This window comes from Penicillium lagena, assembly GCF_028827675.1.
Source record: "Penicillium lagena strain IBT 129212 chromosome Unknown utg000008l_segment0_segment0, whole genome shotgun sequence".
Lineage (NCBI taxonomy): Eukaryota > Fungi > Ascomycota > Eurotiomycetes > Eurotiales > Aspergillaceae > Penicillium > Penicillium lagena.
Window position 1 is genome coordinate 2,363,945 of NW_026623229.1, and position 16,693 is coordinate 2,380,637.

Below are 16,693 nucleotides of genomic sequence, written 5' to 3' on the forward strand. Positions count from 1 at the left end.
TGAACCTCGTAGTTGAACAGGTGCATTTGCCCCTTATGGTGCAGGAAAGTCTTAGCGATCCCGCAAAGATAAAACCGCCGCTGGGTGGCCACTATCCTATATTATATTCCCCTACTCCTCCCTCCATCTCGTAATGTCAAAAATGAAATCAAAAGACCCATTATCGAGATTTTCTCATCTTATTGATTTTGGTGAGCATGATAACTCAGAAATCGCTCGAGCTATCCTCCCTCGTACCGGAGACCAGTATGACCGTACACTTGACATTTTTGACAAGTTAGTACTACTAGCATCGTTTCCTTCGGAGCTATATTGACTTACTCAATTTTCTGTCCATTTCAGATTTATTTCGCTACATCCCCAAGCTAAAGACCCTCCAGACATCAAGACCTATAAGGCCTTTGTAGAGTTTGCAGCGCGCGGGATGAAAGGTCGGATCAAAGAGAGGCCTACAATTGGAACGGTTGAGGCCTTTCGCAGAGATTTTGAGGCAGGCATGTCCCTTAGGAGAAAATACAACTTCCCGAAAGAGGTGTCTATAACACTGAGAGAGGTACGACGTCTTTACCTGTTTTTGAGTTGATCGGTATGCTAATCGACCTGTTTAGTGGATTATTCAAGGGCTTAAAGAGAAGATTTCCCTTTCAACGGACGAAATAGATAAAGATAGGCTATCGCCAAATGACCTTACTGTGCTTATGACTCAGCTCTGGTGTAGGGACTTTCACGAGTTTCGCGGTGAGATCCCTGATAGAACAAGAGTGCAACTAAGTGCGGCGATTCTTTTGTACTGTTTCACATCTGCAAGAACAGGAGAGGTCCATGAGTCGACGTGTCGGCGAAAGGTGTCAAGAGAACAGGGCACAGACAAAGAGGATGAGGAACTAGAGGCCAGAGTTATGGCGGCCTGTTACAAGGTAAGTATGGGTTTTGAACAAACGGATAGAAAGACAGGCCCTATACTAAGTCACTATATTAGCATTTCACCCTTAGTATCGAGAAAGTTGATAGACAATCTGTGCTAGTACTTTCCTACTAGCGAGAATTCGTTAAAGGCCACTAGAGAAAAAATCGATGGGAACTCCCAATCCACGCCTTCTACGAAATCTATAGGGAAGAAGTACCCCTTTTTTCAATATTCTTACATTCTTTCTGCCGATGGCATCTGCCGACGATGCATTTCGAGATTTTTCTTCTATCGGTGAGATCCTGGATACGGCACAAGACTACACAAACACCTCTCCCACCAAAAATGAAGTCTTACAAGTTATTGTCTTCAACGAAGATGTTCTGGAGCTTCCAGTATTCCGACCATTCAGTGAACAGCATATGAAGAAAAGTACTGGAAAAGCTCGGGGAGCAGATGCTTTTAGCAAAGAATTTGTCGCACTGGGTCACCGCAGTGGGTTCATTCGAAACGTCACTATCCGCGCCTGCCGAAGATGGGCACTCATAGAAGCAGGTACTTTCCCGCAGCGTTTGAAGCCCCTTAATAGCTAGCTAAATCTTCGTAGATAAGAATCATTCAGAATCGGCACGAATGAAGTTCGCAGGACAGTCCATGCGAGATACATACGCAAAGTACTATGCTCATCCGCTTAGCGAAGTAGATAGCCCAGCAACTTATCTTAGCATTGAAAGCCGGCATGGGCATATCTAAAACCGCCGCGGAATGGGAATTCATCAAAACTGTCAACTATTACAGTCACTTCCCGCAAAGGCGGAATTTGAGTTCGAAGACCGGGAAGATGTTCGCGCTCTCAACAGCGAGATGGATTCCCTAAGTTCTCAATTACCTTTTACGAATGACCATAAACAGAGACGCAGAATTCAAGTCCAGCAACATGAAGTTTACAATAAAAAGCAGCGACTCTATAAAGAAAAGCTAAAGATGGTTCAAAAGTTGCAGCCTAATACGCTAAAGATTCCCTCTAGGCGCTCAAGCGATTTATACGAACAGAATCTTTTCCACTTCAGACGAAGGGTTATGCCGGAGCGAGATTTATTAGCAACAGTGCTTCCTATGAGGACTAATTTACGAAGTTGCCAAGGAAGACAGGCGTTAGAGGCGCTAGAGTCTCTCTACAAAGAAATACGCCCGGTTGCTTACCGTTCTGGCCTCCAACCAGAGAATGGGAAATGTCCATGTGGAGAAGAAATGGATAAGTTAGTTCCCTTGATAATTGATAATGATTCTACGCTAACATCCTTAGTTTCTATCCTCATCGAAGATGGCTACACCTTTATCGTTGTTATAAAACTAAGCTTTGCCATATGAGCAAGTACAAATTTGCGGAAATGTGTTTTGAATGTGATAGCTGGTTTAACGACCCAGCAGAGTAGGAATCTCACTGCAAAAGCCATCTTGAAAGACCTCAGGAACTACTACGATGTGATCCATTGATGTTTCGCAATGCTCCAATCAAGGCAGGGTTTTGCCCATTCTGTTTAGGCAATGCGAACCTTCCTCCAGCAAAGCGAATGAACCAGTTCATCATCGACCGCGCGAAGTGGCATAGTCATGTCGAAGCCCATTTGGCTAAGGTAAAGGAGTATGACTATTATCATTGTGATCATCCTGCTTGCTCAAAGAAATTTGAGAATTTTCACGATTTAGTACTTCATCTCGTCGACACACACTGCTATCAACCTCCTCGTGGGCACAAGAGATCATGGATTGAATCAAATAGAGAATAATTAATTAGATTTCTTTATCTTTTGACGCTTTGATGGCGTTTGAATGAGTAATTTTCTGCTGGCTTTTCTTCTCTATACAGGGGTTCTCGAAATCGCCTTGACCAGTACTCACTCACTCTTTCTCTTGTGGCCCCACCGCCGAGACTTTAGCGCATACCCGTCATTGACCTGGCCACACTTAGTTGAGGAAGGCTGTAAAATGCACGTGTTATGATACGGTATCTAGCAAAGTGATAATACACGGGTCTCATGAAAATCCCGTCGACTTCCATGGAACCCAGAGTGGATCTTTGACAGTCACAGAGAACCGCCTAGGTCTGGTTCTTTGATGATCTGCCGCCCTAGGTGTCCCCGGCTTTCCTCTTAGGATACCTGGCATATATCCCCTTTTCTGGTCATCACTCCTGGGAAATGTCTCTTTCCAAGCTTCATTCCTCTAAATATCCACAAGCTGCATATCTAGCTGATCGACTTCCTCCAGCCGTTACTGAGTCCTTTACGTCGACGCTCTGCCGTTAAGGACTCGTGGGAGCCACTAGGTTTTGCTCCTTCTCCGAGGGCCCTTTTCAGCGAAAGTAGATGATCACGGCAAGCTTCACGCGTCCTTGGCCTATGACAACCAGAAAAATCGAACACCACTCCAGCCAAAATATCTAAAGACGCTCCTTTTGAGAATAGCTAGCGAAATCTTTCAAAGTCGCCTTCCTCGTATGCTTCGCAACAGAGCCGATCAATACCACCTGGAACCTCTCGAAAAGAAGCACTATGATCGATCAACCAACTTAAAAGCACTTTGTAATTGTATGAACGAGCTGCGCTCTCAACAAGGTCGCCGCACGGAACATACTTCAGTGAGGCCCCACGTTGGATCAGAATATGTAGGCCCGGAGTCGCGCCGTTTTTGCGATAGGCGTATGATAAAATGTGGCCTCGCGATATGTAATGACTTCTTCTGAATTGACAATCCTCGTCCTACGTTTCCGAAGCATCGTTTTTAGGGGTCTGAATCTTTTTCAAAATAGATATAAGAGCCGAGCAGTCGAACAAAGACCATATCCGACGGCAAAGCGCACGGAAATGTAAGTAATCAGGAAGGTAAAGATTCATTGCGATCGATTCCAACATCTCCTGCGGTAGGTCACAGAGAGATGCCTTCCTCCTCTCTGTACGGTCTATGTCGAGGCTTGTATATGATAAATCGTAGTAAATGACGAATTTAGGTGATTTAGTCTTGGCTCAATATCGGAGGATGGGAGGCGCTCGAGTATCACCGAATTGCTGGCTAGCTATTACTCTGGATTGTGGTGGGATCACGCGGGCTATATGTAGCAACAGCAGCAATCTGGGGGATAGATGACGTGGCACCCGTGAAGGCGGACAGCATAGCTCTGGCAGAAATCGTACTAATCGAATACATGTTTACAGAAACAGGTTGTACAACTGTACAATAATACTGTGCCCCTGTATCTTGTCGAATGATTATTCTACGCTAAGGTCTTGGCGGTGGGGCAAGAAGAGAAAGAGTGAGTGAGTACTGGTCAAGGCGATTTCGATCCACACTGTATAATGCAATATCATTTTCAGTCTTCTCTCCATCCTCGGCTTACTGTACCCTTGTGGTTGAATCTTAAACATTTATTCGTATTTCTACTCTATATATGAATGGCGCGTGGAAGCAAATGTAGTCACAAGTTGCTGACCCTCACTCAACCAGGATGTATTCATCCTCCGAACTTGGAGTTAGGCCGCTCGGTCGCCTTCTTACTGAGCTTGCCCACACCTCTAAGCGCCTTAGCGTCGCTCAGGTTGGCACGGTCGTAGTACTTGTAGTCTGTATCGAAGACCTTGAAGTAGTAAAACTTGAATCCCAATATCAAGAAGGGCAGAGGAACCATAGCGAACACCATTGTCTACGAGACCATGACCTTTGCGACCAGGGCGATAGTGACGTTCGTAAGAATGGTGGCAAACACCATACAGTTGAACAGAACTCGCTAGAACATACCTCCAGACTCGTTCTTGGTAATGAAGACATACAGCTACAGGTACTTCTTTAGCAGGGCGTCCATACCGAAATACAGCGTAGTCACTGGCAGAACAATCGGCTGCAGAGTAGCGAAGCAGAGCACGACGTGAAGTATTATACTTACTGTCTTCAATTGCTGATAACCAGGCAAAATTTCACCCGTCTTAATTACAAGATTTAAATAAACACGTCCGGTTCTCAAATCTAAGTAACCCGAAAACTGAATCAAATCTCACATTCTCCTAGATACTGTATAGCTTCGGCCCAGGCGTCAATTTGGATTATGGCGTGATAGACAAAACATACAGCCGTTCAACTCACAACATCCTATCACAACGTCAAATTTTCTCACGAGGTGCGACCATTATAATAATGAAAGATAAACAGACCACCGTTCAATTAGGACATGACTAGTATCTGTTCAACCTTTTGATCCCTATTGCTTTCATCTAAAAACAATTATGAAGTTGATTCAACTTGCCAATGAGCATCGAAAAATGCTCAACACCGTAGAGAAAAGAAAAAGAAAACTTACTGTTCTCATCGAAGTCTTAATAGGTCCTTGGGTAGAAAGCATGGTGACGCTTAGAAACAAGTTGAACTTACAAGGTACAGAATGCAGATATGCTCCAAATTTGTTCCGGATTTGTTCCGGGGTTGCTCCGACCTAGAGTATTTACTTCTTAAATTCGTATGCTCAGGTATTTTGCCGTTGGTTGAAACCTCCTTGCCACATATCCCGCCCTGGTTTAGTCTAGATGATATAGCGAAAGGGAAGATCCATTGGGCGTTGACCAGTTCTCCTTCTCTGGTTTCGGTCATAGCTTATGTCATAGACATAATCCTTGATATATGGACTACTAAAGATGAAATTGGGTTACGTGATAGATTTTCCGGTTGAGTCTCTCGGTGTCTATGTTTGAAGACTACAAGTGCTATAGATAATGTCGACACCAGCGAACAGGAAGCGCGCGCTAGAACGCAAAAATTGTAGAGTAGAACTCGCAAATCATATTAGTAAGGCATGCCCTTCCAAATCTTTTCGGTTGGCTAACAAGCACAAGATAGACTCGGCATTAATGTGTGCCCGTCAGAGGTGCGACTTCATCCTTTAGAAAGGGATCAATATAGATAGGTTTTTGAAGAAGAAAAGACACATTTGTTTCAAAAACATCTTAGCGACATGTCCACCAACCTCTATATTAAGCTTGTCATAGCTATTCGAAAGGGTGAAGTTCGAGCGGAGCTAGCTAGAAGATTCTTAGACCACAGCTCCAAAAACGATGCGAAATCGGAAATACAAAAGCTTAAGCAAAGAATTCAACTAGCTATAGCAATGAACAGAAAGCTAGAAAGCGAGCTACAAGATTCTAGGGCCCAGGAGGCTAATTTGCGTATTCAAAATTCAAATCTGCGAAAGCTCCACTTACTATCCGCGGGAAAAGCTGATAACATTAGTCAATGTCTCGTACAAGCGGAGCTACAGATTAAAGGAGCCATAGATGCGATAGAGGATTTCAATAAGAATTCAAAAGACCCCAATGGCCTTAGGAGTCTAGGCATCATCTCTTAAACTAGTACCTTAGCTTCGGAATCGAGAGCCCTGCTACTTGTTCTGTATTGCCAAATCACTTATAGTACATCAATCGAATTTACAGACGTTGAAGAAACGTAGTAACGTACTAGAGCAAAATGGAGCGAGGTTTTCATTCGGCTAACAATATTGTTTCTCGTGACAGATTTGTAGATTTCTAGCTATCATGCTTCACAATCTGACCAGGGTTCCAATCGCATCGGACAGTATTCTCTAGGTAGCTGTATTCACCGTTTTCTTTGTCCACGCGCCGCTACCAATGTAGCCAGATTCACTTGTACGCAGCTTTATTAGATGCTGTTTGTTAGTTTAAGGTTCAACGAGTGCAGGCGGACCGCTTTCATCAACACTGTTTTCTATAGCTACTATACGTTTCGCAGCAACCCCAGTTCATGCTACAGAAGATAATGCCATTTCGACCGTACTCCCTCGAATTGGCCCATTTTCGCTACACCGAAGGGTTGCTTGCATGTGTTTCCGGTGTTTAACGCGACTGTCTTTCTTCATGCGCGTGGCCAAACCATCTTTAGCGCTCAGAATGAAATACAGCAACTATTGTGTGAGTTGGTTGAATTTTGACTAGTAAGGCAAGTCAAGTATATGTAAATACGCGAGTCGATTTATTGGATGAGGCTGTTTTGGTCAAATAAAATCGACCGTGAGCTTTGATTGCGACAAGCCTAACATGTTGAACACAAACGCCTCGATTGCTAATCTAAGAGATATCTAGAGAGACATGAGTAGCTCACCTCTCTTTTTATAGCCATCACCATCGGCGACCTAGTGAACACAATCAACGGTGAACAAAAATTGTCAGATAAGTAGGGTCGTGCTAGGTAAATTTGGCTAGGCACGTAATTGGCTCTAACTGGTGCATTTTGATATATATGTGAGTTGCGTTGAACAGAAGAGTAGTATCCAAGACGGGCCATCACTAGGTGAACTTGATTAGATCTTTTGATGCCAACTGCATTTAGAACAGCGTGGGTACAGTCAAATGTGAACAAATATTTCAGTCAATGTTGAACAGAAGAGCGTATTTAATGCTGGAGATCTTCAATGAAATTGGCTACACCCGTGTTTAACAGACGTGGCTGCGCTTACCGTTCAACAGGCAATGAGTGGAGGCAGCAGAATACCTAAATCGATACGGATAATTATCAAATTATTCAAAGCCGGACATTACAGGTACTCTACCTTTTTCTGCCTTCCTATGAGGCCCTATGAGCTGGGACCCTACGGGTTTTGTTTGTTTCCCCGCATAAGTTGGCTCAAAGGGCCTGAGGTAGAGCCTAGCGAGAATATATGTAAGATCTCTGGAGCCTAGCGAACTCCTACAATGTATTTGAATTGATTGTAGTATGAGGGTGTGAAATATCGCAATGAAGGAGGAAAGAATTAGCACGAGAAGCCAAATTTCTGATTGTCAAACGCATCATCCCTGTGCGCTCTACCGCCACAAATTTTCTCCGTGTCCTTGATCATCATTTCTGTCCTACAAATACATCTATCTTTGAATCTAAATTTGTTTGAAAATTGTAATGAACGGCATAGAATGGCGTCGAACCCTGGAAAACAGATTTTCATCCTTAAGAGACTATTTGGATGATCTCAAAAGTCGATCCACAATCCTCGCTGACCAGGCCATTGCTTCCGAAGCAGTTATCACGGAGCGCATAAAGCAGTGGCTGCTTAAGCGAATAGGAATTGTATATACGACAATAGTTACGAATGACCGCCCGGCATACATATTCGATGAAAATCGTTACAAATACGACACGGCCGTCGATATCCACAGCAAGGGGTTATCCCTGCATGTGAGGTGAGCGGAGTCGCAATCCACGACTATGAACAGACGGCTCGTCACTTTGATGACAGAGATATAATCTCTCGAGTTATTGCCCCTGATTCAGATCCACTTGCGAAAGCGTGGTTTGTTTTGGATAATCCTGATGCGGACCGATTGATAGGAGAGATGTTGATGAGGGGAAAAAGAGAATTGTTTTGGTGCTACCTTCATAGGTTGATGCATATATCTGAAACCGAGCAGAAAGTATTTGCGACGTGTTACTGTGGTCCTGGCAATGCGTTGGGGAGATACTATAGCCGGCCTGCGGTATCGAGTGGATCTGAAGATATATATGTTCAGTTCTGAACTTTGCAGCAGTTTCTTAGATGAAATTAGCTACACTTGTGTTTCATAAATGCGGCTGCATTGACCGTTCAATTTTTGCTTTTTTTTCGTCAATTCTGTTTAGATTTGTGCAGTAAGTCAATCACTTTATTCGTTTACCATAGCCTAAAGAGTATCCTGAAATTCTCTCTTTGTTCAACTTCCCGTTCTCGAGCTCTACATTATGGCCAAATGTCATGCTAGCATATGCTCACTTAGCCTTCCATCGGGACTGCAGTACCGTAACATTAAATACTGGAAACCATGTTAATTTAACCCCGTTGAACAATACCGTTGTACCCACAGTGGAGCTTAGAGGAACGGAAGTAGATTTCAATCGTCTTTCCCGTTTGCTGCCCATAAATTTGAAGCGTTATGGAAAAAGAACTATATTAGTCTCACCTATCGCTCGTCCCATCTAGATATTGTATTATCAAAAACCACCCCCTATACACTGTGATATCGATGTCGGACGCCCAAGTAGAGTGGAGCAACTCATTCTAGAGTTGCTGTACTCCTAAGACAATTGGTGAGTCTCTCCATCCGCTATTGTCAAATCGAAGAAAATCAGTAGTAACATTCTTATGGGTTATTTTGCTTGTTGTTGGCCATGCGGCCTATTCAGTAAAATTTCGTCGCGCCGACAAAAGCGAAGTCATGAAGAAAGCTGCTAGAGCTTAAATGTATCAAACAATCACTCTACGTTGAATCTAGGGGGATACTAATTGCTAATTCCTAGTGTTGTCTATTTGCATTGCTTTTGCCTTGTACACTCTAGTAGGTACCCCTTATGATCCAAAGAGGCAAGATGAGGGAGTCTTTCAATATAAAAGGCTCAACCTGCGGAGACTGCATAGAGTCTCTTTGTTGCCCTTTTTGTGTTCTGGTGTAGCATGACAAAGAACTGAAGTGCTAGGATGGAACGTCACTTAGATACCATTCGGGTACTGGAATGTCTTATTCAAGACAAAATTAGCATCTCCGGATGTATTTGGCGATGAGGACAAATTTCATGCGCACTTCTGCAAAGAAACTGCCTTGGCGTATTATGATTGTTATGATACTATTAGCCATAGAAAATCATACCAACAGGAACCATAGCATTTTGACAATATAGAACCCCTTTCGTGATATTGTAATGTTGTTCGGCTAGAGGGTTCGAATCTGGTCGGCTCCATACTGTAGCAAGAATAATAAGTTGTTAGCTACTCACCAAATGTCTCCTATTGGTTGTCTCTCCCCTACAATGTAATGGAGATCAGCTCGTTTAAAATTCTCTAACAATTTTTAAAATTGCTCCATAAAAGCTCTATTCTTCTATGAATCGAAATCTTGGACACTACGCAGAGCAAAGGAGAGCTATCCTAACGACGGACGTTGAATTTGTACAGATACGAGAGTAATAAGGATCTGTCCAAAAATATAATACTGCCATATTCGAAAACAGATTCCCCCGAATACACTCACAGATTGTTTCCCAAACCCTATCTTGAAACACACTAGTCTATATTAGGTTTAGTCGTAGATCTCCATCTTGCCAATAATAGACGTCTATTTTTATATAACGTAAAGTACAGTTCTTTACGGGAAACTCATGAGACGCATACAACCTCTATGCCTCTCCCCCAATTCAGACCTCTAGGTCGTTGGCATTACTTCCAGTAGTTATCTAGAGCATAACCCAAGGTAGTCCGCGCAATACTATATCGCATATTGGCGCAGACGAACCATTACGCCATAGATATTACAAGCACTCTATGAACCCTGGCCGAATGCGGCCTGGTGAGCGGGAGTAGAGTATTGGGCTTCAGGTTTTAAAATCTTGTGAGTTTGAAATATTAGTCTAAACCATTTCTATGACAGACTTCCTCCGAAAACCTAATTGGCTATTGTGATCGTTTGGGCTATCACCCATCTTTTCAAAATTAGAAGCTTTATCTAACCATCGTAGGCGCTGTGGCTAGTGATGTCATGACACTTTCTACCACATCATCACTTGCTCTACGAGGTCATTATGGTATACTAAGTTTTATGCTGACAACTAATGACTTAATTAGCACTTCTCTCTACATTCATAGGGCCTATTCAAATAATAGATCTGGAGTCTTGGAGTCGACAATAGTCGGATGGCCATCATGCCTCGAAGTCGGAATACCTAGACCGGAGTTCCCTTGCGAAGTATTGGGGGATCTGCTCAAATAAGACACGCAAAATCGAATACCCACCCCCGCCCTGTTCATACAGGTACTGAGGGGGCCACGGACGAACAGGACATTATAGATATAACGAGAAGCACCATCGGCCAAAACACGACAGGATCGCCTACGAGGGCCTAGCTAGCTCGTCCATCCGTTTCTCAATAGGAAAGTCGTGGCCAACATTTCGAACAAGACCAACCTGTAGCTATGCAGGAGCATAGAGATGAAAGTCATAGCACCGCGCCTAGCACTAATACAAAAAGTTTCTAGGATAAAATAGGTGACAACAAGGCTTTATCCGCCATTTGCGCTATACTCGCTATAATTGGAGCTTATGTGGTTATCCCGCCTACTTGGAAGACGTGGTTTGCTCCTGATCCTGCGACCAAATCGCAACTTGAAAAGGTTTTAGCTTATCTTGAGAAGCTTCTCGGTTACCTTCGATAGTCAGGTGTGACCACCTATCGGGATTAGTGTCAAGGTTCGAATGTACGTATATATCAACGTTGACTCTGGTGTAAACCAGTTGCTGATGGCTGGTTCCACAGGACAGCGGCCATACACTTTCAGCAGAATGTATTAAAGTACTAGCAAATGATGCGCCGCCTCCCCCGCATGTCCTTTGACGCGCTCTTTATTCTATGTCTCCTCGCCTTGGAGCCGTTACCTACTTATTGTTCGGAGAGCAAAGCAAAAACAGTGATGCAGGATCCACAAGGGTGTTTACAGGGACCTTGGATATAATTACGGATCGTGTTAGGGCAGTCGGAATCCACATACTACTTCTTATTGTCCTCGGACCCCGAATCGAAGTTATTTTGCAACACTTAGTGGGACGTTACATCAGGCACTAACAACTTTAAATTATCTTGCGCCGTGGGCTTTTGCCTCTTCGTCTGCTGATTGCGATACTTTTCTGGGTCCCGGATTATATGTTTCATATGTCACCCTGGGCGGGTACCTTCATCATATGCAACGCAGCTCAAGCAACACTCGACAAAAATCTTCTTATAGTTTTCTGGGACCTTTTCCTTTCAGCTTCTGATGCTCTCCTCCTCGGTCCCAACCACTGGAATATGTACCCTGCCTATGTCAGGCCAATATTATTTAAACTAAAGCGGGCCTGTGATACGGAGGCTGGACTTTTTGCCTCTGCGATATTGCTGTGCTCCTTTGGTATGATGGCATTCATGTCGTCCGTTATTGCCTCTCAGAAAACGGGGTATGAGAATGGTTATAAGATCGGGTACTCAAAAGGGTATGAAGATACATAGAAATCTTGGTCAGAGATCTCCCTACTCGGACAACCTGTTCTAGTTACACAAAATTTAGAACATGGAGTGCTGATACCGAGATAGCTAGGTAATGTGCAAGATTTCGCTAATCCTTCTATATCGGAGTTCAATTATTTGTACGATAGCGGTATCAATGAACACATATCTTAATGATATATACTCATGATGATGATATGTATTATCTTATTAGACCAAAATGAGGCTTATTATGATCCTTCTTGCAAATGCGGCCAGCGCTTTCGCATCTCCGCTAGCTGAGAGGCAGAACTCTATTACGTTAGGCCTCGAGAATAACTATCAAGACCGAACCGCCGTGGTTCTAAATATTTTGAATTTAGACCCATCAAGAAGATAAGATGGTGTAAAGTGTACTAATAGGAAATAATCAATGTTTGGTTGCAGAAGCCGAAGTGCTGCCAGCTTCTGTTTCCGATCATTATATTCTCCAGAACCGTTGATATTGGAGTTGGAGCTTGAGAGCTTTTTTTTTGAGATTTGCTTATGGTCTCTGCCATTCTCAACCACATAGGAAGGGGATGGACTGCAAATGGATCGCGTGTCGTAGTGGCTACTACAGAATCAGCGGCTGGCGCTTACTGGGAGTTCTATTCCTATGGATCGAACTCTTCGGACTGAGAGGGGTAATCGACATGATACGGGCTCTTGAATCATCTCTAGATCTAGTCTCAACCCTTGAGAGGCTCATGTCAGCTTACGCGGGGATACTAGCTTTTAACAGACACTAGTAATCAATGATTATCGCAAACGGGAAGATAATCTACTGTATGGAAATGAAGACGCGCGATCTCCTACCAAAATTAGAACTATTCTAAACACTGGCATGGCCTTCTAGTGAGTAAAAAACGAGTGTGGACGAAGGCTGCGTGCGTGGTGAAGGAGGGGAGGTAGACAGCAATCTCAACAGATCGCCAGGCGTCCTACTCTGTCTGAACTATTTGCAGAGAACATTCCACGAGGTTCCTTACAGGTCTATTGTATTATAACGATGACTCATTTATTACGGTTTATGCAAGACGATACAATTTAGCACGGCTTTTTGGGGGTACTAACTAAATTTAGACTAGCATGTTTCAATAAAGGGTTCGGAAGACAATCTGCGTGTGTATACAGGGGAATCTGTTTTCGAATATAGCAGTAACTTAGCTTCTACTTGGAGATACAGCGGTTTGAGCGGGTTGAAACTAACGCCTATAGCGTACTGTCATACTCCTTCAATCATGGCAATTCATATACTAAATACTACCTAAACACATTAGTGAAACACTTTGATTGAGTACATCCCTTTGTTCGCCTTTGGCTTAACATCAGCTTAACAGGACATATGTAATGCACGATTCAAAATTTTCTTGACTTGCTGAACATATGTTTCACCTTTCTGATTGTTGGCGTCAGAAAAGGCAGCGGACCATATCATCACTCCCCCAAAAGCCGGATAGTCAATATATTTTGTGACGAGTGTAGCAAGCTCGCTAGGATTAACGTAGTATTGTATACCGCTGGACGTACCAGTAGCGGCCAAAGGCGAGGCAGGTAATCCTATAAAGATTCTAGCTTTCGCAGAGGAAGTATTGGCAATATTGCTCACCTAACTGTCGTAATTTATCGTTCCGTCAACGGAGCATTCTGGGTTGTTGTAAAACTGCACCCAGAGGTAGTCGAACTTCGAATTTGTTATCATCATTTGCATATTAAGTTCAGGAATAGGGCATTATGGTGCACCGGTGATATAATAGGTATTGTTTGGATCAGACGCAAAATTCTAGCGCAGTTTGTTAATCAAGTATTGGTAGTATTGACTGCCGGATGAAGCTTCAATATCAAAGTCCCACCTATCAACGAAGGTATTTCCAAAAGGACGGGGAACTCCTCTTCTACTCGTATTGCCGTATGCTTCCTATAGATATTAGCCAATTGCCTCGGCCTCTTCCCGCGAGGAGAGCGAGTACCCTCCAGAGGCACCCCCCAAAGACAAAATAATCTTTACGCCGTTTGTCCTGCATATATTGATAGCTGCAGCTAAATGCTCACAATTTTGAGGTTAGCCAGACGAAGATATGTAGCATGACTGCCCAAAGGTGCCCCATGGCTTAGTTTGTCCATTTCCATACGCGTTTAGAAATGCAAGCAGAATGATATCTATTCCTGATTCTGGGGTACAATAACTAGCCAGATCGTTGTTTTCAACAACATTCCCTCCATTCTGGCCCTAGTAGATAACTATCTGCATGCGTTGCTTACGCGATGGTAATTGAGAGGTTGCTAATACAGCGGATGCCGCAACGCTGACCGTCTAAATGATGGGAAAGCATCGCATGTTGAAGAGATAAAGATTGTCAACACAAAGCTATAATAGGATGAAATAGCTGTAATTATGATTTTTTACAATTAATAAGGTACGTAAAGGTTATTTGAATAAGTAGACTGGTATACTTGCCTTGATTTTATTATGTTTGGAATACAATTCTACTAGTAAAACATTCTGAGAATTTAGTTACACATATACATAATATTTTGATCTTTTCAAAAATTGGAGATAGACCTATTGGCTGTTGCTTATTTAGATATCCCTTATAATGTAAAAGGCCCTGCTGTTGTTTTGGGATAGTCGGAAAGATTACCTTGCGGAGTGCTGCGCCTCCTAGCGGACACGATTGGTAACAGTCTGCAACAAAGTCCTGTAGGCCCTATTTATTTTCTAATCTATCATAGTAAACGTGAAGCGAGCTCAACAATAATGTAGTGGTACAGTATAGCTAAATTCGAAATTGGCTTCCGTGTTTTACACAGAGAAAGTATCTCAACCCCTAACACCAAGGTGAAACTACCTAGTCCCGATTCAGCTAGCTTTCAGATCTCCTATGCGTGTCACTTAGAATCTGTAAACTATATGATAAGACTAATACGCTACTTTTCCTATACTCATGTGTTTCTGCCAATTTTGTCCTGGCCTAGCCTGAGCGGCTCCCCTCTTTGACACGTCACATCTCATCCCCTCTCTAATGCATTAGTAGTCAGATACCTTGTTAGTTACTAGAGGTCTGCTAAGACGTGGCCGCCTCACCGTTCATCCTGGTGAACACTACGGGGCCATTTTCGGGAGGGTGTTTCGTCTAATTATTTGGACATTTGGATTAGGCTTACAAATATGACGATTGATAGAACTCTTATAGAGAAATGCGAAAAACACCCAAATCACTAGTAATGCTATATGCGCTCTATCAAAAAAGGGGAAGTGCTACACGTCTAGGTGCCATAGACGACTATTATTTGATTATTGTATCCAAGTTGCGAAATACTACGGGAGCTTTTGGTTCAACCGGGGAGTGATAATATGGTTAAAGAGGCCCATATACCGCCACAGACAGGCACAGCAACCCCTAAATGGGTCGCGTTCATGGGCGAACTGTGTACTCTGTATGGAGGCATGGAAAATGTGGTAAGGCAAAACAGGTCTATAATATGAAACCGCAGCTAATGGTGTTTGTTTCAAAAGAAAACACTGCGAAGAAGCCATGAGCCATGTGTAGCAACACTAAGGAAATACAGGGAAGTGATTGTCATGTTCCTAAGAAAGTTCGAGGAGATTCAAGGCCTGGCAAATGGTGCACCTAGCTTGGAGGCCAAGCTGAAGGCTCTCGGTGTACAATCGCAGGAGGTATTTGGGTGTTCTGAAATCGCACAAGGGAATGACCAAGCCCCAGCTCAACTCAATGTCCGTTTCCATGCAGGAGACACGGAGCTACAGAATCGGCCAGATGCAACGCAACACTCGACTATCGATCAGCGACCGGCGGTCAGAGACCAGAGACAGTCACCGCCACAGCCTGCTTCGGACCTGGGCGTGTCGTGGCAAATGAACCAACATCAAGACCCAAATCTGGCAAATCTTCTTCCTAACCACCAACAGCCCACGTCCCATCCTGCGCTAGGCCTCCCCCAAAACATAGTGGGCACAATGAAGCAGCAGAATGGGTTAATCGTTGACCCGGGACGGGTTTGCACTTCAACCGCCAATGATATGTCCATGCACCCTTCTCAGACCTCGGCGACCCGGCAGGCTGTGCCCAATTGGGAGTTTGTTGCACAAAATACATTTCCTGCCGCATCTACGAATGTCCAGGGCCAGCAACACGAGTTATACGACGTTGATAACCTTTTTGATGGTCTTCTCCGAGGAAATGTATAAGTGTCGCGATACAGAATCGCCTTTCACTTATGGACTACTTCATATGATATCAGCTGTATGAAAGTCTATCTTTTTTCTTTGATACTTTTTGTATTTACTTCACGGTAATATGAGATTTATCCACTATACGTGACTCTCCTACATTGACCTGTGGGTTGACTAATACCGTAATGGGATACAGGAAGGATCGAAATCGGTTTCACCACTTTGCTCTCATAAATTCTTTCCCGAACCCTCCTTTGAAACACGCTAGTCTTCATTCCATTTAGTGTGTTTCAAAATATTGTATGGTATTGTAATCAGGTATCACATGTTGACTGGCTCTAAACTTACCCGAAATGCCTACACAGTCAGCAATGCTTGCTTCGTGTCCCTTTGGTCCCATACGCGACCTTGCTTGCGCAATACATGCTCTGCCATTTACCACTTTAGAACCGTAATCTCGAGATTTGTTAGACTCATTTGCAAAAAAAGAGTTGAACCGAGACTGTCCAGCCCAAAGC

The 16,693-nt window shown here is 43.5% G+C and overlaps 4 protein-coding genes across 4 annotated transcripts; 3 read left to right on the forward strand and 1 right to left on the reverse strand.

Annotated features, from left to right (window-relative positions):
• Window positions 1-133: 133 nt before the first annotated feature.
• On the forward strand, window positions 134-1,500 carry N7510_011569 (uncharacterized protein; the record flags this gene model as incomplete). The annotated part of the gene is made up of 4 exons (XM_056983494.1): window positions 134-276; window positions 343-553; window positions 609-917; window positions 1,114-1,500. The coding sequence occupies 4 exons, from the start codon at window positions 134-136 to the stop codon at window positions 1,498-1,500; spliced, it is 1,050 nt and encodes a 349-aa protein (XP_056828988.1).
• Window positions 1,501-2,298: 798 nt separating this feature from the next.
• Window positions 2,299-2,697, forward strand: N7510_011570 (uncharacterized protein; the record flags this gene model as incomplete). Its single annotated transcript, XM_056983495.1, has 2 exons — window positions 2,299-2,339; window positions 2,373-2,697. 2 exons carry the CDS (start codon window positions 2,299-2,301, stop codon window positions 2,695-2,697), a joined length of 366 nt encoding a protein of 121 aa, XP_056828989.1.
• A 1,721-nt stretch (window positions 2,698-4,418) lies between these two features.
• N7510_011571 (uncharacterized protein) lies at window positions 4,419-4,604 on the reverse strand (the record flags this gene model as incomplete). The annotated part of the gene is made up of 1 exon (XM_056983496.1): window positions 4,419-4,604. The coding sequence occupies one exon, from the start codon at window positions 4,602-4,604 to the stop codon at window positions 4,419-4,421; it is 186 nt and encodes a 61-aa protein (XP_056828990.1).
• Window positions 4,605-15,563: 10,959 nt separating this feature from the next.
• On the forward strand, window positions 15,564-16,190 carry N7510_011572 (uncharacterized protein; the record flags this gene model as incomplete). The annotated part of the gene is made up of 1 exon (XM_056983497.1): window positions 15,564-16,190. One exon carries the CDS (start codon window positions 15,564-15,566, stop codon window positions 16,188-16,190), a length of 627 nt encoding a protein of 208 aa, XP_056828991.1.
• Between the last annotated feature and the right edge of the window lie 503 nt (window positions 16,191-16,693).